This window comes from Leptidea sinapis, chromosome 18, assembly GCF_905404315.1.
Source record: "Leptidea sinapis chromosome 18, ilLepSina1.1, whole genome shotgun sequence".
NCBI lineage: Eukaryota > Metazoa > Arthropoda > Insecta > Lepidoptera > Pieridae > Leptidea > Leptidea sinapis.
Window position 1 is genome coordinate 8,384,569 of NC_066282.1, and position 26,289 is coordinate 8,410,857.

Genomic DNA, 26,289 nt, shown 5'->3' on the forward strand with positions numbered 1-26,289 from the left:
GCGTAGAGAAGTCGCTTCATTGTGTGTCTTCTACCACATTTATCATGTGCGGTGTTTCCGGGACGATATGACATAGGTACCTTCAAAAAAAGCGCGTACACCTTCCTTAAAGGCTGGCAACGCTCCTGTGATTCCTCTGGTATTGCAAGATATTGTGGGTGGCGGTGATCACTTAACAACAGGTGACCCGTACACTTGTTTGTCCTCCTATTCCATAAAAAAAAATACATATGTGTTTTAACATCAATATAAATGTTCTACATGTCATGCATGAGTGTCTAAAAATCCTATAGGTTATTGCGATACCACATAACTTGATCAGACCTTTGTAGGGCTAACAGTGAGTGTTGAAAAATGTTGGTAGAGAGTAGTGTTGTATATAAAATAAAATTAAAAACTATATTATACATTTTATTTACCTTGAGCACATATTTATATAATATTACAGATAATTAATGTACATATTTTCTAAATAATATCTAACATTATTTATATAATAAACATCTTTAATATCATTCTCTTTCTCTTAATATAGTTCAAATAATTTTACTAAAGATCTTTGGCAACAGGAAATGGTACAGTTATATTTATAATTGTATAACATTATACTGAAATAATAAATGAAGCATTACTTAGTGGCCATTTCTATACAAATATTCTCAACTGTTTTCTCCTTAGATTTTAATCCTAGATAAAAATCATTTTCAAATACAATCAATATTATAACTATCCGAATCTTTCTGTTTTGTTTTTATTTATATTCTTGTTTTTGTAAGTGAAAGAGTGCTTCATAATTGTCATGTTTAGATTATTACTTTATTATTATTCTAGTGTGCATGACAAACACTTGCAGCATTTTAAATGTATATATATGTGTAATATGTAAATGTACTATAATTTATTTTTTATATCCCAACTAGACTATATTTTGGACAAACTTAGATTAACATATACAATGTAATATGTTGCGTGCAGAGAACATTTTATATCTACTCACCTGAAGTGTGTAACACAGCCAACTGGTTGCTAACCGACACAATTAACCTAATTTATTATTATATCACACAATATTAATATTCAATAATTGGTATATTATGTAACTAAACAGACATACATAATATAAGGAAATTGTATTTGCTGATGACGATTTAGTTATGATTTAAGGAAGTTCAAAGATAGATTTAAATAAAGATTCATAACATGATGATGATGATTTGAATTCTACATGATTCTTAAATTAAAATAATATCATATAATTTTTATTTCTAGAGTTTAAATATGCTAAATTTCGCTAGATAGGAGTAGTTCCTCCATGCCCATATGACAATGATGTCTCCATACTCTGTACCGTGCAATGTCTTTTCGGGTCACCATCCCAACAACCTATAATATCAAGGAAAGCACACACTTTGAAAAGCTCTGATTACACGAGTTATAAATTATTAATATACATTTTTCATTCATATCCTCTGATAATTTACACGTCTAGAATCTAGATAGTCTCTTGCTACTAGACAACCGATGAAAACAAGCCAGGTTTATTTGTAAGTCACTTTGTGTTAGTGTGCGTGCATTGCTCAAAATAAAGGTTAAATGTCAACCTCAAATTTTTTCGACGTTTTCATCTTCTATCTAAACATATAAATGATCTAAGTTCATATCAATACCTCAGTTCCAAAGTGCAACAAGTCTAACGATAATCCATCATTACCACAGAGAAACAAGTCCATAAGTGAAAGCAGTTTAGATGTTACTTCCAATATTTCTTCATATTATGTCTAGATTATTTTCGTTTCAAACAGTAACAACTCGTTTTTTTTTCTTTTGGAACCATTTTCTGAATGGTTCCTCTTTGGAACTGAGGTATTTTTTTTATGAAATAAGGGACGAGACAAGCAGGATATTCAGCTGATGGTAATTGATACGCCATTATATATTGGGTAGGCCATTACAATGCAGTGCCGCTCAGGATTCTCGAAAAACGCAAAAATTCTGAGCGGCACTAGAATTGCGCTCGTCACCTTGATACGTAAGATACTAGCTCCGGCGTCCTTCAGACAGAAACTCAGTAATGTTTACGCATTACTGCTTCACGGCAGAAATAGGGGCCGTTGCGGTACCCATAACCAAGCCGGCTTCCTGTGCAAAGGAGCCTCCCACTGATATCGATATGAATGAGTCATATTTCGTTTGAATGTTTAACGAGTTTAAACTTATGAGAGTAGAAATAATCATGAATATAAACTGTCTATAATTATTGTGCATAACTTGTGCAACCGCCGCGCTGCGAGATAGCGACTTACAACATTAGTTTTTATCAAGAAACGTACAATGGATATAAATTCAATGTGAATAAAAGAAAATGCGAGGGGAACGATGGCTGGTCCATGCGTCAACTCGTGAGCTGGTGCTGCTTATGCCTAGACCGCGTGTTGGAACAGGGAAGGGACCGTGTCATTTTTAAGTCTGTGACGTCAGCAACCAGTATACAAACCTTTTTTGAAGTATCTAAATGGACATGAGGACCAAGATGGCAGCTTTTCCAGTGACATTAAGAATGCTTATTTTATGTATTAATTTAATTTCGTTAAAAAGGAGGCACACTGAGTTTCATCTGGTGATCGTTTTTAACATTCAGTGAGTGATATTTAAATTCTATTTTGAATGAAAATATTTGCATTTAAAGCATTATAATAAACAGCATAAATCTTCAATGACATTATCCTAATAGTTTTAGAAAATATAATGAATATAATTTACGACGACCCCTATAGAACAGTGGTTAGTGACCCTGCCTACTGAGCAAGAGGTCCAGGGTTCGAATCCGGTAGGTGCAAACATTTATATGATGAATATTAATGTTTGTTTCCAAGTCATGGATGTTTATAACTATTTATGTATGTTGTCTTGTACTCATAGTACAGGCTATGCTAAGTTTGGGGCAAGATAATTTGTGTAAAAGTGTGGTCAATATATTTAAATTAGGACCCCCATTTGTATACCAAGTTAAAGTTGACGTGGTTCAGTTATATTATACCTCATTGACGTCATTCACGATGGGCAGATGCCGCAACCCCAATGCCCTGAAGAGCCGGAACAGTCGAGGCAGCGACGCTCGGTGTGGCAACGTATACGGAGATGGATTCATGAACGGTCTGAGATCTATCGTACATGTCTTTTCCCAATCTAAAATGTCTAACTGTAAGTGTAGAAAAATGTTAAATCAAATCATCTTCAAACATTTTTTTTATGGAATAGGAGGACAAACGAGCGTACGGGTCACCTGGTGTTAAGTGATCACCGCCGCCCACATTCTCTTGCAACACCAGAGGAATCACAAGAGCGTTGCCGGCCTTTAAGAAAGGTGTACGCGCTTTTTTTGAAGGTACCCATGTCATATCGTCCCGGAAACACCGCACAAGGAAGCTCATTCCACAGCTTTGTAGTACGTGGAAGAAAGCTCCTTGAAAACCGCACTGTGGAGGACCGCCACACATCCAGATGGTGGGGATGATATCCTAACATGTGGCGTGTCGTGCGAAGGTGGAATAGACTCACTCAACTCATAATTATATCTAATGAACCACAACCATTGGACGAAAATTAAATAAATTTCAATAACAATAAGTTGTAAACTAAAAAACAATCATTTTATTTGTAACTATAAAAAATAATATTTAAATAAACGTTATTTAACTCAATTACGCGGTATAATAATATTTTTAATGGTTTTATTTAAAACCTTCTATTGTTATTTTTAAAAACGTGAAATAGCACGAAGAAGTTTTTTTTAAGGATTTTTGTTTTGTTACGTCAAAGATAACAGCTTTCGTGCGTACATCAGTAAACAAACTTTTTTAAAACATTTACGTACATTTTGGTAACGACATGTTATTGCGGTGACTGAATAAAGTAATCACGAATATGTTGTAAAGATAAAAATAACGTGTATAGCTTGGAAACGAAGAATAGCCGCCTGAATTAGTGATGTGCCGCTGCTATAAAGATCGATTGTTTTGTAACAATTACATAAATACATTTGTAACAATTCGATAATTATAGTCGCCAAATAGAACCTCCTGGACAAACACAAAATACCAGAGGCGGAATTTTGTTTGCATACTTATATAAAGTAAACCATAAAATATTCTTTTACTACATCTTTCAACCCAATCTACAAGTCTCCTTTAAGAATTCGGCAAGTCAACATCTGCTGAAGATGCCTCGTGTAGAGTCGAAACACGTATCGAATTAGTGAAAGATAAAGCTTAGCGGATTTAATACTCAAGAATAACTCTTAACATTAATTCGATAATTTTGGATTTCCGCAAAATAACCCCTAATTATTTCATTCATTCATTCACCCCTATTACCTCTCCATGTAAGATTGTATAGGGTTGCATACCCATACCTGTTTCATGTTATATTTGTCTGTGTTCTACTGTCAATATTATTGAAACACTGCTGTGTTCTGTGAATTAATTAAATGCTTGCTTTATGTAGTAAAAACGCGTTTTAATAAATATTAACGTCTTAATTCTCCTGTCATCACCATCATCATCAGCCGGAAGACGTCCACTGCTGGACAAAGACCTCCCCCATAGATTTACACCTCATACTATTCGATCTCGCATGGAAACTCCGAGCATAGCCCTCTGAGCTACCATGAGCTTTCTCATAAAGCCAATAGTTAGCAACCACGTCTGCGTCGGTACGCAGTCATCACAATCACACATCAATTGTTCTGTAAAACCGTGAAATATCTATCACCTCCCTATAAAACTATTCGTCGTTGTTGTTCATGTGAGCTACAGAGTACAGGAGGTTTCCAAACCATAGCCAATACAGACCTCGTCTATGGATGGGTATCTGGGATATTCCTTGCGGAACATATTCATGTCCACATTGAGGTTGGACCAGGTGGTGTTGGCATTTTCGTTGTATATCTTGTTCTGTATCAGCACTATCAGCTGCGACCGCAGAATCATTCCTCGTAACCGCTTGTACGTCGGTACTTCAGCCTATAACAAATATTATTTATTATTTTCCTTAAATAGTTTATACGTCTTGATAGTCTCTTGCTGTTAGACAACCGATGAAAACAGGCCATGTTTAATGCTTTAGTGTGCGTGCATTGCTCAAAATAGAAGTTAATTCTACACTCAATTATTTTTCGACGTATTCACAGCTGTCATAGTTAATTTAGACGTATAAATGATTGAAGTTACTTTCATTTGTTTTATTTGTGGCAATATTTATAGTAGATTCTTGCCTTTGGCATTCTCAAACCAACTGTGCTAAGGTAGTCTCTAATGCATGTTTCTCCATCTATAGATGTACATTTTTATGACAATAAGGGACGAGACGGGCAGGACTATTAACCTTCTAGAAAATGCAAGAATAAATTTCCCTTGACATTTATGCAAATAAAGTTAACTCATTATTTTTCTCAGGTATTAGACTTAACTTCAACATTTCTTGACATGACCGATATGCGTTCATTATGATTACATGGAGTTCAACTCGAGCTAAAACATTTTAAATAATAAATTAGAATAAGATTATATTTTATAGCAGCTTTATATTAAGGTTTATCTTATTATAATTTTCAATTTCTTGATGTCCAAGTTGGTCAAAATTATCTTTTATTGTTAGATTATTTTACTTAAACTCTTTAGTCGCACATGGTGGCACTACACAAATATACACAATTCTTTAATTCTAATTGACTGGTAGTATATAATAGTCTTGGGATAAGAATTTTTGGATGTAAGTGGGAGGCTCGTTTGCACCGGATGCCGGCTAGATTATGGGTACCACAACGGCGCCTATTTCTGCCGTGAAGCATAATGTTTAAGGTTGAGACAAAAGGTGTTAAGTCTTATTTGCCCATTAGTTTCACTAGCTACGGCGCCCTTCAGACCGAAACACAATTATGCTTACACATTCTACTTCACGGCAGAATTAGGCGCCGTTGCGGTACCCATAATCTAGTCGGCATCCTGTGCAAAGAAGCCTGGTATATGCCCTTAGTCTTACGACACCCTTGGTCCTGGGACTACCCTTTTTCTTTTTATACTCCGGGGAAGCACAGGGCACACACACGTTATATTTAATAGCCTGATCAACCCCAATAATTACATATTTGGAAGTCCAATTTCAAAACTACGTTTGACCGTTGATTGTCACCACGGAGCCCGTTCGATTCTCGCTCGGCATGTACCAATGTGTTTTCGGTTTACGAATTCACATCGTACGTGTATTCCATACCAAATTTTAATTTACACACCTTTAAAAAAAATTACATACCAAATTTTATTTATAATACGAAAAAATAGCTATATTGTTTTTAGAAAACAAAACAGCGTATTTTGTCTATTTTTGCGATAATGTTTCGCTTCGAGATCTCGTGACAGACTGACAACGCCATATAGCCTATAGGCTAATAATAATAGGCTCAGTAAGTGGCTAGAGGAATAAAGGTGAAGAATAAAGGTCGGCCTTTGTTTCGCTACCAGTGATTAATTTGACCAAGGGGCAAACTCTTATATTAACCCTGATTATGGTAACTGTAGGCAGGGGCGTGCATCGGTTTTTTGACAACGTAGTGACACACAACTTAATGAGTGGGTGTTGAAAAGACCTTTGGTTACAGAATAACAGAACCACATTAAACTAAATCAATTTTAACACTAGTGCTACATTTATTAAATGTTGTTATGATGTAATTCGATGAGGTCCACAGTTATTTGCGTCATACAGTCAGCACACATAAATTTGTTTACCTCATCAATGAGAGGCGGGTCTACAACGGGAAAGCCGTTGTATGAAACCAGCTTCAGTATCTCAACAATGTGGCCAACATTCTCGACAGTCCTCAGCGTGAAGACCGGGTGGGACATCACCTCGGACGCGTAGATGTTGTGCGTGAGCGGCGGGGGCTCCCATGGGAGTATCGGGACTCCTGCGAGCTGGATGTGGATGTCATATATACCCTGGAACACGAGTGCTAATGTGATTTCCATGAAACGACAAGACGACATGTGTATTGTAAAAAAAAACAGGTCTTTAACACAAAAAATGACATGTATACATGTTAAACATATTTAACCTTAACCACTTCTTCCGACACCACATGGAACGGCTAAATTTAGTATTTGCAAGGCCATGAAGTTTAATTATTTGCATTAAAAATATTTTATACACACACAGAAACAAACGCACATACACACACTGTAAATATCACTCCTATACTCATCTCACAAAGTTCTAAAGTTGTCCCGTCCGTCTGACGGCTTTCTGAGACACGTCTGCAGATGCATTTGTTCAATATACTTGTTTAAAGTTATAGTTCTTTGCGTGTTAGAAAAAAAAATTGCGAATATTTACCCTGACGTTTGTTGATAGACCATTTGTATCATACTTCACTATAAGGCTCTTGTAACCCATATGTCACCTGTCGCTCTTGTAACCACAGCCAATGTACGAAAATTAAATAAATTTCAATATGTATAAGTTGAAAATAAAAAATAAACATTTCTCCTTTAAAAAATAATTTAATAATATTTAACTAAATTATGCGGTATAATAATAGTTTCATTGGTTGTATTTAATACCTCCTTTATTACAATATTGTTCTTTTTACAAACCTAAAATAGCACGAAAAATAATAATTTTCAAGGATTTTTTTTTCTTACGCCAAAAAACTATAACTTTTTGCGTGCGTACATAAGTACATACACTTTTTTTCACATTCTTCTTTCAAAACGGACATTAAAAGTAATGGACGACAACTGAACCTGATTGTTATGTACTTTTTGGTAAAGCAGTAAACAATTTTTAATTTTAAATACCTCGTTGAAGAAATCTCCGGTCCACTTTGCTACGACCAGTGTGATGATGACCGGCAGCGCGTTGGAGATCTGGCCCGTGGTCTCAATGATGATGACGGTGAGAGATATGGTCATTCGGACTACACCACCTAACTGGGCCGCTGCACCCACCAGAGCGTACTTCGCTGGGTTTATGTTCTGGAATGCACATACATATATATACTAGCTGACCCGACAGACGTTGTTCTGTGCATAATAAATAAAATACTGTTTTTTTATGAATTTGTCAGTAATATTTCATAATTGGTGTTATGTCAATGTCTATGTAATTGTCGAAAAAAACGAACGTCATTGCTACCTGTTGTTATAATGAAATTGTTTCACAGCGGAACTGTCAAACCGTGCGTCACTAAATTCTCCCATAGAAAATATGTCCATACAAAACAAATATTGAAAATAAAAATATTTATGGGTCCCAAATCGAAATAAAAACTATCCTATCTCTCAAGTTGGACTAAACTGCACTCCATGAAATAATCATCATTAAAATCCGTTCATTAGTTTAGGAGTCCATCGCGGACAAACAACGTGTCACGTAATTTATTTATATTAAGATATAAATAAACTAGTGGACCCGACAGACGTTGTTCTGTACACACGTCTTAAATTTGAAAAATCGATCCAGCCGTTAGGGAGAGTTCACTAACATGAGCAAGAGAATTATATTATATGGACGGAATTGAGAATCTAAACCAATCTCAATTTCACTGGAACACACAAAATTCATCACAATCGGTCCAGCCGTTTAGGAGGTAGTTCAATTGAGGTGTGTGGTGCTACAATGGCGAGCTTAAATGAATGAAAAATGAAATTTATTTCTTCCACGTCGCACCGTAGCCGTCACAACTTGTAGGTGAATAGCACCCATACGTAACGTTCACCAGTGGGAGGTTCCTTTGCACAGGTCACCGGCTAGATTATGGGTACCACAACGGCGCCCAATTTCTGCCGTGAAGCAGTAATGTGTAAGCATTACTGTGTTTCGGTCTGAAGGGTGCCGTAGCTAGTGAAATTACTGGGCAAATGAAACTTAACGTCTTATGTCTCAAGGTGACGAGCGCAATTATGCGATTCAGAATTTTTGGGGTTTTTCATAAAAAAAAACGTAAGAATGATTTTTTTTTTTTTTCTAAATGTAAAATTAATTCGTTTGAAAATTTGAAAATTTCAATTATTAGATTTTTTTTAAGATTACGGTTAAGTAGTTCTAACAGTGTGTTCATTTATATAATGGAATTATTAATAATTTGGTATTGGTAAAGGGCTCCTGTTTTCGCAATTAGACCGCTTAATTGGGTCCATTTTGCGTGCAGTGTTAGCCACTCATTATTCCAACCAGCCCAGCTCCTTCCAGAAGTTCAGAACACTCCTGGGGTGTTCGCAGACTTCCTGGAGCGACCTTATATTTACTAAGGTTTTTGCCCGTTGGTTGGCTACCCCAGCACATTCCATGATTACATGAGTGACCGATTATTAATAATTATTGTAGCACCACTCTGTATAATAAAACATCTTAAATAATGTTAAACAGTCGTTGCTTTTTAATTAATTAAATTGCTAATTAGTAGTTGTGTTTAATTTTTACAGTATTATTTTAACAGATTAACGAAACATACAAAAAAAAGTACCAAAGAGTATACTAACAGAGGAGGGTAACATATATTGTATCACTATCGCCAACAGTCGCCCCCAGGCGGCGCCGGTGAGCAGGTTCGGTATGAACAATCCGCTGGAAACCGCCACACCGAATGTCCAAGTGGATAGCAGGAAGTAGCTCAACACGAACACCAGCAAGGAGACTGGCTTGTAAGAGCCCAAAGGGTCGTGCAGGAATGACCGTACCGACGCTTCCGGGGTTTGGAACCAGATGGCAGCGAGCGCGTTGTATTCACCGTCTGCGCAGAAAAGCTACAAGCAATCATTGATTTTGTAGTAATAAAAATTCGCGATAGTAGAACAGTATTAGTGTACCCGTACACGTGTACAAGGCACGAACTTTATTAAACGCGTAACTGATAGCCATTTTAGACTTAGTGCCAAGAACTAATAGTTAACTAAAAAAATGATCCGTAAGTGAAATTGTGCGGCAACCTGTACTTTGTGGTCCTTCGAGCCGCAACCAGCCAAATATACATTTTAGCTTACAGTTCCCAGTTATGTTCAAACTGCCAGGCTATGACGTTATATTAATAATAATAAAATAATAAATTTATTACCAGAATTAAGATACATACAAAGTAATTAAAGTTAACACAATACACTTTAACATAATTGTGAATATTTGAGTACCATGTACGTTATATGTACTGAGTGTTGGCTCTGCACTAAGCACGGTGCTTGTGACACAGAAGCCGGGAAACACAGTTACTAAAGAAAGTTACTTCTATTTGACTCGCGGAACATAGCATGGAGATGGTAGAAAAAAAATAGTAAATTAGTAAAATTAATGAAAATAAAAAACAAAACTTCTTTACAAACAATATAGGGTGCGTGTGTGTGTGCTTGTGTGTGTATGTGTGTGTGTGTGTGTGTGTGTCAGTTTCAATCCTTTTTATAAAATTGTCTGAATGATATTTTCGGTTTCTTGATAATCTAGACTCTCTATTACTTGTACTAAAATAACAAATATCGATTATTAAGCTGTGCGATATTTTTACATTTATTTTCTACTAGCTGACCCGGCAAACGTTGTTTTGCCATATAAAGTATAATTCACGCGATAGTTTTATAAGTAATAAAATATTGCCTATATTATAGCCTGTACATCATTTTGTTCTATTGTCAATAGTTTTTGCAGCGCACGCAAAAATAAGTTTTCGATTTTACACCTTGTGTTACAAAATAGCAATTTTATTACGGATCCCTAATTTAGAAAAAAAAACATAGCCTTCCTCGATAAATGGACTACCCAACACTGAAAGAATCATTCAAATCGGACCAGTAGTATCAGAGATTAGCGCGTTCAAAAAAACAAACAAACACTGCAGCTTTATAATATTAAGTATAGATAAGAGGTAGGTGCCGTTTTGTGAATAAAATAATTGAAAAATACTAATCAACCCTTTTACATCCACTGTAAACCTACCTGGAGCGGCACCTTGGTGGGGTCCTCACCAAGCGGCCGGCAGTCGTTCAGCAGGAACATCATGAGAAACCCACAGGTGGCCGTCACCGCTGCCACCAGACACGCTTCGACAACACGAAGCCAAGGACTGCTAATGTACCTGTTATTGGGGATAAGAGATACAATATCTGTGCTACACTGTCAGAAGTATACCTATGGTTACAGCTATGTGATCTGCACCAAAGGGTATATATAATCTAAACTTTATCAACGAGATTTGGACAAAATGCGGCGCGGTCATAACTAAATCAAACCAAGGTGGTAAGCAAAGTAAAGCATTCCTACCAGTCGCAGGTATTTCTTAACCAGACAGTGGTCAGATGGCGTCGGAAACCTTCTAGAAACTAAATAATATGATAAGAATTCAAGTATCTAACGATCAGCGCCCGGGTAACACAAACTTCTAGAATAGAGCATTTTTCATTGCATAACCAGATAAAGATCTCCCAGCGTTTTCGGTGTTGCCAGAATAATTAAAGTGTCAAAATTATGCCCAGTTTATAAAAAAAAACAATAATATACTATATATACATAACATTAATACGATAAATATAAAGAGCCACAAATCAAAGTACATACCTTATTCTGAAAATAGCTAATTTATAATTGATATGATTCCATAAAGCTCCGAGCAGACCACCGATGACACCAAAAAGTATAAACACTGGCAACTCGTAGAATTGAAATGAAAACGGCTCCATTTTGCCCAGATTTAAAAGACCTGTAACAGTTACTAATATCATACAACTGCGTGAAAGAACACAGACTGCGAGGGCAATTTTTTTAATAGGCAGGTACTCTGTAGCATCACACAATAACTGTTTACAAGTAATATCCAAATCTTACAATATTTATACAAATAAAATTTGAAAAAAAAAAAATATGGACGATGCGGGACTCGAACACACAACCTCCGGCGTTCCGTGCCGGTGCTCTAACCAAATGAGCTTTACAAGAGCGACATCTCAAGTCAATTTCCTAATATGCAAATATTGGGGTTGAGCAGGTCATCAACTGTAAAGTAGATCCTGTAGATGAAGCCACAACCTGAGAGTTGAACAAAGAAAACAAGATTTTGTAACGAGGCGTTACTCGAACGGTTGGCTCAGTTGGTTAGAGCACCGGCACGGAACGCCGGAGGTCGTGGGATCAAGCCCCGCATCGTTGATAAAATTTTGTTTTTCAAATTTTATTTGTGTAATATTTAAACAGTTGTCTGTGATATCATGACATTTACATATTACGGCCAATTCAATCAAGTTTACTTGTAACGAAAATAAATACATACGCCACCTACCTTTACAACCCCTTTGAATATTTACGAAATTCACATACATATAATGAAGACACGAACCTGAATAATTCAGATCGCCGGGATGTCCGTGGTACGCGGACAGGGCGAAGTTTAACGTGAACGTTGCGACGACCGTGCCGAAGAACGTCCGCCATGTTAGCGCTTGGTTCCAGAAACTGGTGCCTTCTTCCAGTGAAAATAGCACGCCACCTGTACACGCGCATTTAATAAGCGTTGTTAAAGGTCGATCTGATAAGAGCCAGAAGTTAATTACAGCAGAAGCTTGGGAAATATGAAAATAAATATTTATTAACACGGCTTTACTCACGGTGTGACCCCCTCAGTTTGACTCCCACCGTTTTATCGGTGGGGGTTAGTAAAAAAAGTGTGTGTGTGCACTTAAGTATGCACGCAATAAGTTATACTTCTTTGGCCTAACGAAGCAAAATCATTAAAATGATTTATTCCTCGTGCTATTCTACGTTTTAAGAAAGAACAAATTTTGTAAAAAACTTGCAAAGATGGCTTTGACAGTTAATTTTTAAATAATGAATACGGCTGTATGGGCGAAAAAAAATGAGGAATGACGCAAAATCAGTAAATTTTAGGAACCAACTTGAACCTGTTATTTTTGTGTTACAGTGATGCGTGCGCATCTTACAATTTCACTCTCATAATTTTTTCATGACGCCCCTAAAGAATTAAAATGAAATGTTTCTTGAAACATTAAAGTTTAAATAATTTAATATGAAAAATGAGTTAATCTACAAATATATTATAATGATAGACTTTGATCTGCATAAGATGGGTCTTTTGATAAACTTAGTCATTTGATAAACTAAAAAAAAAAGAATTCACTTTATAAATTTGGGTTGCAACAAACCCTTAAATTCTCAATGCATCATGTTGACGTCAAATAAAAAATTTAACACTTTAAAACTATTACAATTATAAGACACTGAATATCTCTCAGAAAAATCAACTTTCATCCATAATTTTTGTCTTACGAATTTTCGATGACGTCACGTATTCTGACGCGAGTTTAACATTTTATACCCATCCCAAGATAAGTGCTCAACACCGCTAAAGAAATTTTCACTTCAAAAAATATTAACAAGTTCATAGGTCATTTCGTTTTTTTGTGTTTGACGTTCATAGGCAAAGCCAGATAAGAATAGAAATGGTTCTTGTCAAGCCAATAAAATCACCTATAGGAGCGCCGAAAGCTGCGGCGACACCGGCTGCGGCACCTCCAGACACAAAGTCCCGTTTCTCATGATCCTCACGAAAGTATTCGAAAACCTTGAAGTCCTTGTTGAAGGTGGTGCTCTTGCCTTGAGATATCCCGGCGGCGACAACGGCCCCGCTGTGTATCATGGGACCTTCCTGAAAGTAAGACAGTAAAGTTTTCGGCGAGAGCGGCTTAGAGGAAATCGGCGAGCATTTAGATAAGGACGGGTTCACATTTATCGATTTAGTTATTCATCTAACTCGCATACGATTTGAGCGGTCTGAGAACACTTTCAAGGAAATAGAAATTGACGCATTTTTTTATAATAATTACCTTTTATTATGAAAAATAAGGGACGAAACGAGCAGGGCATACAGCTGCTGGTAATTGATAAGCCCATTGATACAATGTAGTGCCGCTAAGAATTCTTGTAAAACCCAAAAATTCTGAGCGGCACTACAATTGCGCTCGTCACCTAGAGACATAAGATGTTAAGTCTCATTTGCCCAGTAACTTCACCTTCACCCTTCAGACCGAAACACAGTAATGTTTACAATGCTTGACGGCAGATATAGGCGCTCTTGTGGTACCCATAATCTAGCCGGCTTCCTGTGCAAAAGAGCCTCCCACTGGTAAAATAAATAAAAAATAATTACCTGTACAATATTCATAGTAGAATTGAAGTTCTCAAGTATTTACAATAATTTATTTTACTATTAGGTAAATACTTACATTTTCAAACACATTTCAGTTGGGACCCTTTCAAACGACTCGCTCGTCTTTCACATCTTATACGCTTTTTCTTTCATCCCATAGCGTCTGTTGCCGTCCGCGTCGTCCGCAACATGTGAACTCAGCCTAAAACGAATTCTTACCTTCCCACCGGCGAGTCCACCGACCACAGCTGTTATGACACCCACAGACTTGACGAACAACGTCTTTATCCTCACCACTCGGGGCACTTTCACACCATTTAAGTAACATTTCACTTGTGGTATACCACTTCCTGCTGCCACTGGCTGCAAAAATTATAATTCAAATTTAACACACCAGACATATTGGTATTCCGGTTTGAATAGTGCTGATGTAATTACTGGCATATGGACTAATACTACGTCTTCGATTATCATGGCACCATGAGCACGCTACGCCTTAGTTGGTTTTGTGATGCGCTAAGACACATAGCATAATATGGTTTATCACTGTTATCTACGGATGCTACTTACTATCATGGCGCTACAGCTCATTGTACCTTGACATAGCAGCTTGGTCAAACTTGGTTTGGGTTTGCCTTCTAACGGCCGTTCCCAATATACTATCTACAGATAGAGATAAATTGCTACCTTCGACTGTCAGTAAGTAGCTGTCAATAATCCTAAGCTGTCCCAATATACCCGATACTTAAGTCATTCTTATCACCTTATATTGGGACGGGTGAATTATAATTTCCATACAAACTACTATCGCTGGTAAGCTCTACGTCGTCCCATTTACAGACAGCGTGTACGGATAAGGTGAGTTACCGTCGATAAGTTTATTGGGACAGAAAAGTCAACGATAGTTACGAGTTTTATCTCAAGTAAGAGACAGACTGAATATTGGGAACGGCCTTAAGAAACCCCTACCTAACTTGAGTTAGAAGAAGAAAAAGAAAGAGAAGTTAGATTTTGAGTTACTTTGGATTTTTTATGAAGAGTAAAATCAAGAGTTGCCTCAAAGAGTAGATATAACTTGCCACTTTTAGATAATAAAGTACTAGTTTTTACTCGCGATTTCATCCGCGTCAATTGCGTAACGCACTCCCTCGGGAACTCTAAAAAAATATGCCACGTTGTCTGTGAAACGAACCTCAAGGAATAATCAAATTTATATTAATTAATATAAGCCTTTCTGAGATAACCAGCAAAATGCAAGATGGTTAGTCATTGTTCGTAGTTATTGTTTTATTCTTTAGTTTTTCTTGGTTATTAAGTAAGAATATAGTAATTTTTTTTAATCAGCCTTTTGCTTGTGGCTTTAATTTGTTAATTTTTTTCAAAAGTTTTAGTTTAACAAAGGATGTATATCTATTCTATTAAGCATGTCGAGTTAGCCTGTAAGTGGAGTATACAACATTATAAAAGAATTTGTAAATGTATCTATAGATTAAGATAGTTGTATGCATGTTGGCTTCCTAATAAATAAATAAATAAAATTAAGTAAAGTATAAAAATATATTAAAAGCTATATCAACAATTTGTTATGATTTTAAAGTGATAACCTTCACTTTTGGGATTAATACACAAATAAAATTCGAAAACCAAAATTTTGTGAACGATTCGGGACTCGAACCCACGACCTCTCGCGATCCGTGCGAGTGCTCTCTCAACTGAGCTAACCGTTCGAGTGACGTATAGTCATAAAATCTTGTATGCTTTGTACAACTCCCAGGTTGTGGCTTCATCTACAGGATCTACTTTACAGTTGATAACCTGCTCAACCCCAATATTTGCATATTAAGAAATGGACTTGAGACGTCGCTCTTGCTAAAGAATTTGTTATGTTTTTAAAGTGATAACCATCACTTCACACTTCTGGGATTAATACACAAATAAAATAACAAAACAAAATTCTATGAACAATGCGAGACTCGAACCCGCGACCTCTCGTGTTCCGCTATATAGAATTAAGATGTATATTGAAAGGACAGGTAGCTGGTATTTAGACACGTGATCCTATAATCTAAATTAGTACACAAGTAAGCATGTAAACATGATGCTTATTATTTTATTTAAATTATTTTTATGAAAATAAGGGACGAGAAGAACAATTAAATTAAACTAAAAAATTCACCCCTGGAAACGATATCCATTATATGCCAGTATATATAAGATATTCGGCGGCCATCTTGGATTTCAAAGATGACCCTAAATTTGTTTTCTGTACACCCCAGGACCTTATACGATATTGATACCTATCATAATTTTGCGCAGCGGCTTTGGATTTCAAGATGGCCAAAAACTCGTTCCGTGCAACCCTGCAAACCTCGGAAACGATAATATCCATAATAAAAATTAAATTTGAAATTGATCTAACTGTCCGAGTGACGCATCGAACGTAAATCCTGGTATATCTTGTTCAACTCACAGGTTGTGGGTCCATCTACAGGATCTACTTTACAGTTGATACAGGTTATCGACCTCTCGCGTTCCGTGCGAGTGCTCTATCTACTGAGCTAACCGTTCGACTGACGTATCGTCATAAAATCTTGTATGCTTTGTTCAACTCTCAGGTTGTGGCTCCATCTACAGGATCTACTTTACAGTTGATAAGATCAACCCCAATAATTATGGCATATTAGGAAATATATCGAATAATCTTATTAATATTATAATAACTTACTTCAACATAAGCAACCAGCATAGATCCTATGAACACAATACTTATGTTTGTTAACACCCACAGTAGGTAAGGTATGTACAGCTTATCCAATAGTATATACTTGTCCACAGCTGATATCTGACATTGAGAAAATTACTGTTAACTATGTTACATTTTAACTTATTCCAATATATAAAAACCATCCACTCAGTAAGCCCATGGGTCGGTTAGGGTGTTCCGTGTCATAATCGTAATGTTTGTAATCTCGTAACACATTAGACATAGACATATTTTTATTTCACATCTCACAAATTAATTAACAAGTTTTATTAAACACTTAAAATTAAAAAAACAATAATAGTAAAGTATTAAGTAAGTAAGTAACCTTCCTTAAAGGCCGGCAACGCTCTTGTGATTCCTCTGGTGTTGCAAGAGAATGTGGGCGGCGGTGATCACTTAACACCAGGTGACCCGTACGCTCGTTTGTCCTCCTATTCAATAAAAAAAAGTTATATATATGTAAAAATATATAATTAAGAATACAATCAAGAATGATGCGAAAATGGACACCGCTCAGCGTATGCTGTAAAAAAATGCTACAGCGCTGGTTTTCAGCGTAGCCCATTACGAGATGAGACGAGTTTAGAAACGTTTGCAAAATTTTTAAACAAAACTGAAAACCTAGCCCAATAACTTATACATACGTGGGGTTTGTCGCTGTATGTATTCGAGGCACGTGAGATATTCCACCTTTAACTTTCGTGGTCACAGATGCAGCGTAATATGGCACTGTTGCATTAAGTAACATTGTCATTAAAATAATTTATATATTTATTTATTAGGTTTATTTAGTTTACAATAATACACACAAATATAAAAAGTAGAACTTAAAACTAGGAACTAAATGTAGTGATTACTTACAAATAAACACAGCATGCACAGAAATAATTAATTTTAGGTATTATATAGAATAAGTTACGAATTAAATTTTTTTTTTAAATTAATAAATGAGTTATTCACAGTTACATCAGTTTTCCAATTATAACATGATTAAAGATTACCAATGATGCTGCAAATGGTCTTGTGGAATTTGGCTAAGAAATCAGCAAATATGTCAATATCAGCTACGCTATAAGAATTTAAAATTTTACATAATCGAGGGACTGGGGAATTGGTACCTAGGATCGTTCGACGAAGTGGAGGACAAAGTGGAGTAATAGGCTTACGTGGAATTCTTACTGGTAATCTTAGACTAAATTTATTTAGCAATTCGGGGCAGTCGATAAATCTGAGCATCTTCCTTTATGAAAAGGATCATGCTGTAAAAGTTTATTGAGATAGTTCTTCTTTTTGGAATAGGGGTATAGTTGTAATAATTTTAATATCTAAAGAGCAGCTTAGGGAATTTTAAAAGAACAGCAATGCGGCGATGAGTATCCTGCCACTTTTTCTCAAAAATGGTAAAATACATAACTTTTGTTATTATTAAATATCATTTCTTCGATCAAAGTGCAAAAAGGTTATATTGTTTTGGCTTTGAATACTTCAAATGTAATCAAATATATAAAATTATCATGTCGCGGTGTTTGTAGTTAAACTCCTTCGAAATGGCTTGACCGATTCTCTTGAAATTTTGAGTGCATATTGGGTAGGTCTGAGAATCGGACAACATCTATTTTTCATCCCCCTAATTGTTAAGGGTGGTCCACGCCAAATAATTTTTTTGTATTTTTTTTTTGACATTTTTTTTTGAATTTGATTGATTATGAGTCAGCATTAAAAAATACATACAACTTCAAATTTTCACCCATCTACGATCGAAAGTTACTTTTGCATCACGATTTTAATATCGGCAATACAAAGTTTGCTGGGTCAGCTAGTAAAATACTAAAATTACAAATAGTTGCGTTGTAACAAATTACTTTATCTTCTTCTTATATTATAGTTTCAGGATTAAATAAATCATTTTGAACCGTACGGTGATAAGTTTTAGTAAAAGGATACACTTCTTCAGCTGTTTATATTTAATATTCGAGAACTCTTCGATACAGATGTCAATTGTAAATGCTATTAGTGCAGTTATAACACCAATGAGCAGCACAATGAACCACCTCGCTATGTCCTTCCAAACAACAAATGTATAGCCTCTTTTCCTTTCCTCATCTAGAAGTAAGTGGTTTTCACAAGTATCATAGTCTAAACTCTGGAAAAAAAAAAGAAAATATTGTATAAATATACCTACAGGTCATTAGGTGGTTAGTTATGTGGGCTTGGTTGGCCAAATCCCATACACTTTTGATAAAAAATAAAAATGGATCTTTAATTACTCCTAGCGAGGAGTTACACCCATTGAATTTGAAGAAAAAGAGCCACTTTTATTACAACATTATTGTCGCTTCAATTAGGATAGAATTCTGGGAAGTAATGACATACGGCAAACTTAAGAAGAATTATCTGGATTCTAATAAGCTTCTACAGACAAGTCAACCGAAAGACGACGCACTAGGTACTGGGGATATAATTTAGCACAGGTTTGGCAGTGACACTGCATAACAGCCGGCCCCGCCCCTTTAAAGTACGGACAGACGTGCTCATTACTAGCACGAAAGCATGCTTTTTATTGAGCATGTGCTCATTAGTAGCACGTGTGTACTGTAATAAGCATACTTATTTAGAGCATGCTTAAAAATCAACCGACGTTTTATTTTCGAGCATAGTAACTGAGGCGCGGGTAGAAGGGGGCGTGCTCCGAGCGCGTGTAAACTGGTTTGCTTATTAGCATGCTATTATCGATTTGATCTCGATCAGCGGCGGGCGACTATGATTATTTTATTGAGTTCTGTATGGATATCACTGTACATCCATTTTGTCCAAGAGCCTGGTGCCAAATAGCAGCACGTCTGTCCGGTACGTTTGCTTTGAGCATGCTTATTTATGAGTATGCTTAAGCAAGCATGCTTATTGCTGGCAAATGTGAACAGTTGCATGAGCATGCTCACTTTAAGCATACTTAAAAGCACGCTTTTTTTGAGCACGTCTGTCCGTACCTTTACCCTCGTTTTTCAGATATTACAATAATGATAATACATTCCCTAATTTGTTGCTTATTCACTATCAATATTTTTACTAAGATACACCCGCAGTGCAGTAAACTTCAGAACTTTAGGTAAGTATGTACTAAATAGATTTTTTATTATGTTATCAATTGAAATTAGTAAAAGTGACTTTTGACGCCAATAATTAAAACTTTGTTTTGTTTAAATAAAGTTAAAATCCTAAAATAAGGAGGTAGCTTCATCAAAAGTAAGGAAATAATGGCACGTATTTGTAAGTCAGATTAAGAAATAGCTATTTTGACATTTTTTCAGCCATCCTCCGCTAGTTCAACAGGCGATACAGCTGAAAACATTTAAGGGTGTCAAGATACGCTCGTAAAGAACTAAAAAAATACAAAAACAACCAACAACGATAGATATATTTAATGCTCTGATGAAATGAACTCTCTCAATAATGGTACGTATAACCAAAAAAAAAATAAACATTGGTTACGCACTTATCCTTTACAGAAAATCAATGCCAAATGCCTTTAATTTAAGTGTCGGTGCGGTATTTTGGAGGACAGAATAATTTACTTCAAAATTTATGACGGAACGTTAACCACTTTACAATATGTCGATTTGAATTTGTTTGTAGAGTTGGAGCTCCAGCCCATAATAGCCGTTTTATTAGGAGAGAGGTAGATCCAGAAGTTTGGCATAAACATAAACTTTTATTGCAATGTATGGGGGCCTGCCCGCAAGGTCACCGGTTCTTACCCTCTAACGGCCGTTCCAAATATTCAGGCTATCTCTTACTTGAGATAAAAATCGTTACTATCGTTAACTTATCTGTCCCAATAAACTTATCGACGGTAACTCACCTTATCCGTACACGCTGTCTGTCAATGGGACGACGTATAGCTTACCAGTGATAGAAGTTTGTATGGAAATTACAATTCACGCGTCCCAATATAAGGCGATAAGAATGACTAATCGGGTATATTGGGACAGCTTCAGTTTATTGACAGCTAATGACTGACAGTACAAGGTGGTAATTTATCTCTATCTGTAGACAGTTTATTGGGAACGGCCGTAAGATAATTTTCTTTGGACTATATTCTCAAATGGTATCAATAATATTGTAGTGCTGAATGAAGAACAATCACAATACAGTAATAGAATAGTACTTTAACTTCATACTAAAGCGTTTCAATTGAAGCACGCTGCACGCACACATACACAATATTTACACGGCCGCTAGCCAATCTTGGGAAGACAAAAATATTGAGTTTTATTTTAATTTTCATTGCGCCGTACTCCACAGAGAATAGTCGCTGTACCAGTTAAATAAGCTGGGCTTCGCCGTCCGCGTGTATCAATTCAAGCGCTCCGCCCAGACGTAGTTATAAAATTTCAAGGAGACTGCTGAGTTACGCTACTGTTCTATTACTGTTTTGTGGTACAATCCTTAAGACATCGAATTCAACTTTGTATAGAAAAGGAGGACAAACGAGCGTACCGGTCACCTGGTGTTAAGTGATCACCGCCGTTCACATTCTCTTGCAACAGCAGAGGAATCACGAGGAGGTGCACGCGCTTTCTTTGAAGGTACCCATGTTGTATCGCCCCAGAAACACTTATTCCACAGTTTTGAAGTACATGGGTTAAAGCTCCTTAAAAACCGCACTGTGGAAGACCGCTATATACATCCAAATGGTGGGGATGATATCCTAGTTTGTGGCGTATCGTGCGAAGAATGAATTCGGCGGCAGGAATCAAGTGAAACAGCTCTTCGAAAAATGGATCGAGCTGATACTGGGGTGCGCCAGTCTAGAGATGGTAGAAATACTCCATATGTGGCCGGACCTGCGCTATGTAGAGCGCTAAAATGTGGGCCGCCTTGAATTATTGCCGTGCTCTATTTGCTCTGCATATGAATGTATGTTGGAGGTGTCAAACATCTCATTGATATGCACAAGAATATCAGAAGTATGCAGAAGAAACAGTGTAGGAGATAGCACACAGCCTTGGGGCACTCCAGCGTTCACGGGCTTCCGGTTCGAACGGTATGCTGCGCCCAGTATACAGTTATTGCTCGAACACGACCTGTATGCTGCGCCCAGTGAGGAAGCTCGCAGTCCACTTGCATAAACTTTCGGGAAGCCCAAATGATGGAAGTTTTGAGAGAAGCGCCATGTGCCATACACGAACAAAGGCCTTCGCTATATCCAGACTAACTGCTAGGCCTTCCACCTTGCTCTCGATAGCCGCCGCCCATCTATGTGTTAGGTATACCAGAAGATCGCCTGCCGTCGGTCCATGGCGAAAGCCTTACTGTCAGTTGTTGATCAACTGGAAACCTTCTAGGTATACCAAGAGCTGGCGGTTAATTAAACTCAATGATTTTGGAGAGCAGGGAGAAAATAGCTATAGGCCTGCAGTTTGCCGGATCGGAACTGTCTCTTTTTTTTTGTATGGGATAGACAAGGACCGAGTGCATGTTTCAGAGACTACGCCTTTTGAAAATTAGTGCTGGAATAAACGCGTTAGCACCGGCGCTAACTCAGGCGCACACGTTCTAAGAACGGTTGAAGAGATGCCATCCGGCCCGCTCGACTTCCTTACGTCCAACGAAACCAGAGCTTGCCAAACAGTTTTTTGACTGAAATACAGTTCCTGAAGTACACTTCAGGAATAGAGCTCTGACGTCAAGAGTCGGGTTAGAGGCAAAAAGAGCACACAGAAGATCGGCTTTCTCTTTTGCTGTTTGGGCCAGATTGCCATTCCTCAAGTGCAGTGGTGGCAGGATATGTGTGTGGTGTATTGGAAACTATGGTCATTATTTTTAACAATTAATCAGTTAATTTTGAATAGGTCGAGTAATGAATAAGGATATAAAAAACCAATTATAATAACAAAATTTCGCCCTCCCCATTTTGACGACTAGCATTCTACAACAGTTCCCTAAGCTGGTGCAACTTAAAGACTTTCGAACAGATAAAAAACACATCTCTTGATCCTTTGTGTTGCAGAAGACCACGAATATTGTGTCACCACTTCCCATCATGTTAGCAACTTAACCATATGTACCTTCTTAAATAAAAAAAATCCAATGATGCTGATTTATTAAAAAGTTTTGGAATTTGCCGTCGATTATGTAATTTATTCACTATTTAATCCTAGTTTCTTAAAAAAAATGGATCATAATATAGTGTTATATCATATAAAGTTTAATAATTATAATATGTGAAATTAAAGTAGCATGGTATTTTATCTGTGAAATTAAAATCTACAGCCTTCATAAGATATACTATGGATTAATTTAAATAAAATCTAATTATAATCGGAAACCAGATTAATATATTTTTGTTTGTGCAAGCAGATGAGCATTAGGCTTATTTGATAGTAAGTGGTAGCTTATAAACCCAATCCACTATATATTTAATGATGTGCTGCAGATTTAGTTATTTTTTTCAAACTAAGTGTTCCATAAAATCATTACAAGACTTTATTATTAATACACCTGGAAAATACAATGATAATATTAAAAACACTAAAGCAGCGATAGGGCCTGCCGTCTGTTGTACTATTCGGTAAATAAACTTACTTCATACTTTGCTGATAATATATTCAGAGATCCAGGTTCTATTTTTTGTACTGGCTGCCTTCTTCTCACTCCATGACTCCCTTGAATTTCGTCATCTTCATTCTGCAATAAGAAGGGTGCAGTTCCTTGAGAATACAAAATTTATATGTGCAAAACAACACAGCCGCTAAAACTTAACTTAATGTATAAATAACGAAACAGGTGTTGTAAGTAGTTAATGGTTATTAAGATGTGAAATATATATGTAATGACAAATTTTGAAATAAACAATTAATATAACTTAATAATCCAAATGTTTCAAATAATAATACTTTAAATTATACCTGATCCGTAGAAAGATTATTCAATTGCGCGCAGTTTGATGTACTCGCATCGTCAGTACTGATGAGTTGTGCAGTATCCGAAGAAGTTTCCACTATACTGCTTAATTCCGATTTGCTCATTGTTTAAAAATTTATAGTAAATAGTCAAGGGATAAATTCACTTGTGACTATATCATTTCAACAGATTGCTTACTTGTAATTGTGACCTTTTGTCACAATAACAAGAACATAACATTTATTATATTTTCTAAAAAGCTTGGAATTTCCTACTCATTTCTAAACTTCTGACTCACTGACCACTGACCAGTGACTACTGTGTTTTTGTTTAGACTTTAGTGTTTATCTGCTTGACTTCAGAGTTTAGTAATATAATAGTTTAGACTATAATGATTAGTCAAAGAGTAATATCTAATAGACAAGTTGAGTGTTTACGTTATTTATTATTTGGCATTTACAGCTGCACTTGACAACGTCACAAGTGACAAAATATGACACATTTTATGTCACAAGTGACTTAAATTGGTATTTTTTGGGAGATTTAGTGTAGTAGTGGCACGCATTACTTATTTATACCATACGGTTTCTCCGCAAGACTGTGATATAAAATTCTATATATTTGCGGTCGTTGCGGGTCCCCTTCCTAAGTTATATACGAAGGAAGCGATAACTGATCCAGGCTTCATGTTCTTGAACGGAACACATGAAACGTATAACGTGTTGAAACTTTTTTCTCTGACTTACTTTTAAAATATATAATTTTCTATATTTTCGGGCATATAACCCATAACACATTTAATGTGCATTCTATTGGTAATATAATTTACATAATCCATTCTAGGTACAGAAATTACTCCCTACAAGCTCACGAACTACCTATTCATATAATCAAGATCATGCAGAATGTATGATTGTCTCAGTTTTTTTGGTCAAAGACACGACAAGTCAGCAGTCCCATTCTGATAGGTTCGTTAGTTTTTTGCGCCTCAAATAAATATATACAACTTTATAAAATAATAAAATATATATTAAATATGTACCTTCAGATAGTTTTATTCGTAATACCGAGGGCTACATAATTAATATAAAGTAGACCATAAAATAGTATAAATATATAATGAGTATTACGCCTTAAACATTTGATGTATTGTAGCGAAACATCTACAATCTTGAATATCTACCAAATAGTACGTACCTATAGACATATCACGTTTGACGTACCTACATAAACACTAAACACGATTTTGATAGTGTGTGTATAGGTAATATTAGAATGTGTGTGTGGCTTCGCTCGTTTGGTTGACAATCGCGATGTGATACATCATCGCGTGCTGTGTTATATTTTCAAGAAATATTTTTAATTTCAACAAGTTATACGCTTCTTTTCTAAATGTATTATTTGCTCGCGATAAGTATTCTCTATTTTGATTTCTAAATATGTGTAACTTGCCACCAAAGTTCCATTCAGTGTGTCGCCTTTGTTTATCATTCTGTGGCGATAATTGCAGTGATGTTAAACTCCAAATATTCGATCGTGATAAGGATAAATCACGGCTTTCGGAGATGATAACTGCGTATTTATCAATAGTGGTGAATAATTTTATTGTTTTGTTATATTTTGAAGTGGAATGCTTTAGTTTTTCTCATGTGAAAGTTCGCATTAGCGTACGAGATTGTGGATACTGATAAGCGCCATTAACTTTCTCGCGGGTGTTGGGTATTTTCGCATTGTGATATCATGTTACGGCCCACGCGTCGAGAGCTCGGATGTATGAGTAATATAGTTCATGGAACTGATAGGCAAGGCGGTTAGCAGATCGCTGTATCAGCGACCGCGAGCGCGCACTGATAACAAAGGATTGAGCGGAGATTACCTTTCTACTCGTATCTCTTTAGAACTTCCTCGTTCCGCCAGCTTACTTTAACATCGTAATTCTAAAATTGCTTAGTAATTATGCTCTTACACATCTCTACATTATAAAGATTACCTACTCATAAAACTTTTATTTTATGAACTGCTACCATTAAATCTATTTTGAGAACATATATTAACTAAATATAGACATACATTTAGAAGGGGACTGCATTCGCCCTTTAGTGTTGCACAGATAAGTCTCTGGATGTGATGAACTTTCCTGATTAAAATACTTACCTACTTGTTTGTGATTCTTTTATGATTGTATCTCCAATCTCATTAGCCATAATCTCTATAATGTTGAAGGTATTGTGAAATGTATATTTCATATTATATTTATAGGTTTCTCCAAGTGATATACTTCCACAAGTAGTGTGTGGAAGTTGTGCAAATAAACTGGATGAGTTTCACACATTTAGAGAATTATCACACAAGTCTGAAAGGTTGTTGGAACAATTTCTACAGTATGCAAACTCTCTGTCAGGGCCAAAAGAGGTGAGTTAAACAA

The 26,289-nt window shown here is 36.3% G+C and overlaps 2 protein-coding genes across 3 annotated transcripts in view; one reads left to right on the forward strand and one right to left on the reverse strand.

Moving 5' to 3' along the window:
• Positions 1-398: 398 nt before the first annotated feature.
• Positions 399-24,285, reverse strand: LOC126969416 (H(+)/Cl(-) exchange transporter 7). Of its 2 annotated transcripts, XM_050814821.1 has the most exons (15): positions 23,870-24,278; positions 23,547-23,648; positions 18,906-19,104; positions 16,923-17,032; positions 14,417-14,560; positions 13,519-13,696; positions 12,371-12,520; positions 11,596-11,737; positions 10,978-11,116; positions 9,537-9,800; positions 7,854-8,030; positions 6,786-6,995; positions 4,851-5,021; positions 3,038-3,199; positions 399-1,383 (listed from the first exon to the last, which is right to left on the reverse strand). In XM_050814821.1, exons 1-15 carry the CDS (start codon positions 23,987-23,989, stop codon positions 1,282-1,284), a joined length of 2,370 nt encoding a protein of 789 aa, XP_050670778.1. In that variant the 5' UTR covers positions 23,990-24,278; the 3' UTR covers positions 399-1,281. The 2 variants fall into 2 exon arrangements, with proteins under 2 accessions (XP_050670778.1, XP_050670779.1); XM_050814822.1 differs by lacking the exons at positions 399-1,383; positions 3,038-3,199; positions 4,851-5,021; positions 6,786-6,995; positions 7,854-8,030 and having other exon boundaries at positions 9,643-9,787; positions 23,870-24,285.
• An 886-nt stretch (positions 24,286-25,171) lies between these two features.
• The window catches only part of LOC126969398 (uncharacterized), a 32,717-nt gene continuing 31,599 nt past the window's right edge, over positions 25,172-26,289 (forward strand). Inside the window, exons 1-2 of the mRNA XM_050814792.1 lie at positions 25,172-25,456; positions 26,124-26,276. Coding sequence (XP_050670749.1) covers positions 25,304-25,456; positions 26,124-26,276 — 306 coding nt within the window. The 5' untranslated portion in view covers positions 25,172-25,303. The remainder of the gene's footprint in view (positions 25,457-26,123; positions 26,277-26,289) is intronic.

Coding starts and splice junctions, on each gene's coding strand:
- LOC126969416 (XM_050814821.1), bottom strand. CDS start 23,989: ATGAGCAAATCGGAATTAAGCAGTATAGTGGAAACTTCTTCGGATACT. Junction 19,105..23,546: donor TATTATCAGCAAAGTATGAA/GTAAGTTTATTT, acceptor TTTTTTTTCCAG/AGTTTAGACTATGATACTTG. Junction 11,738..12,370: donor CGGCGATCTGAATTATTCAG/GTTCGTGTCTTC, acceptor TAACTGTTACAG/GTCTTTTAAATCTGGGCAAA.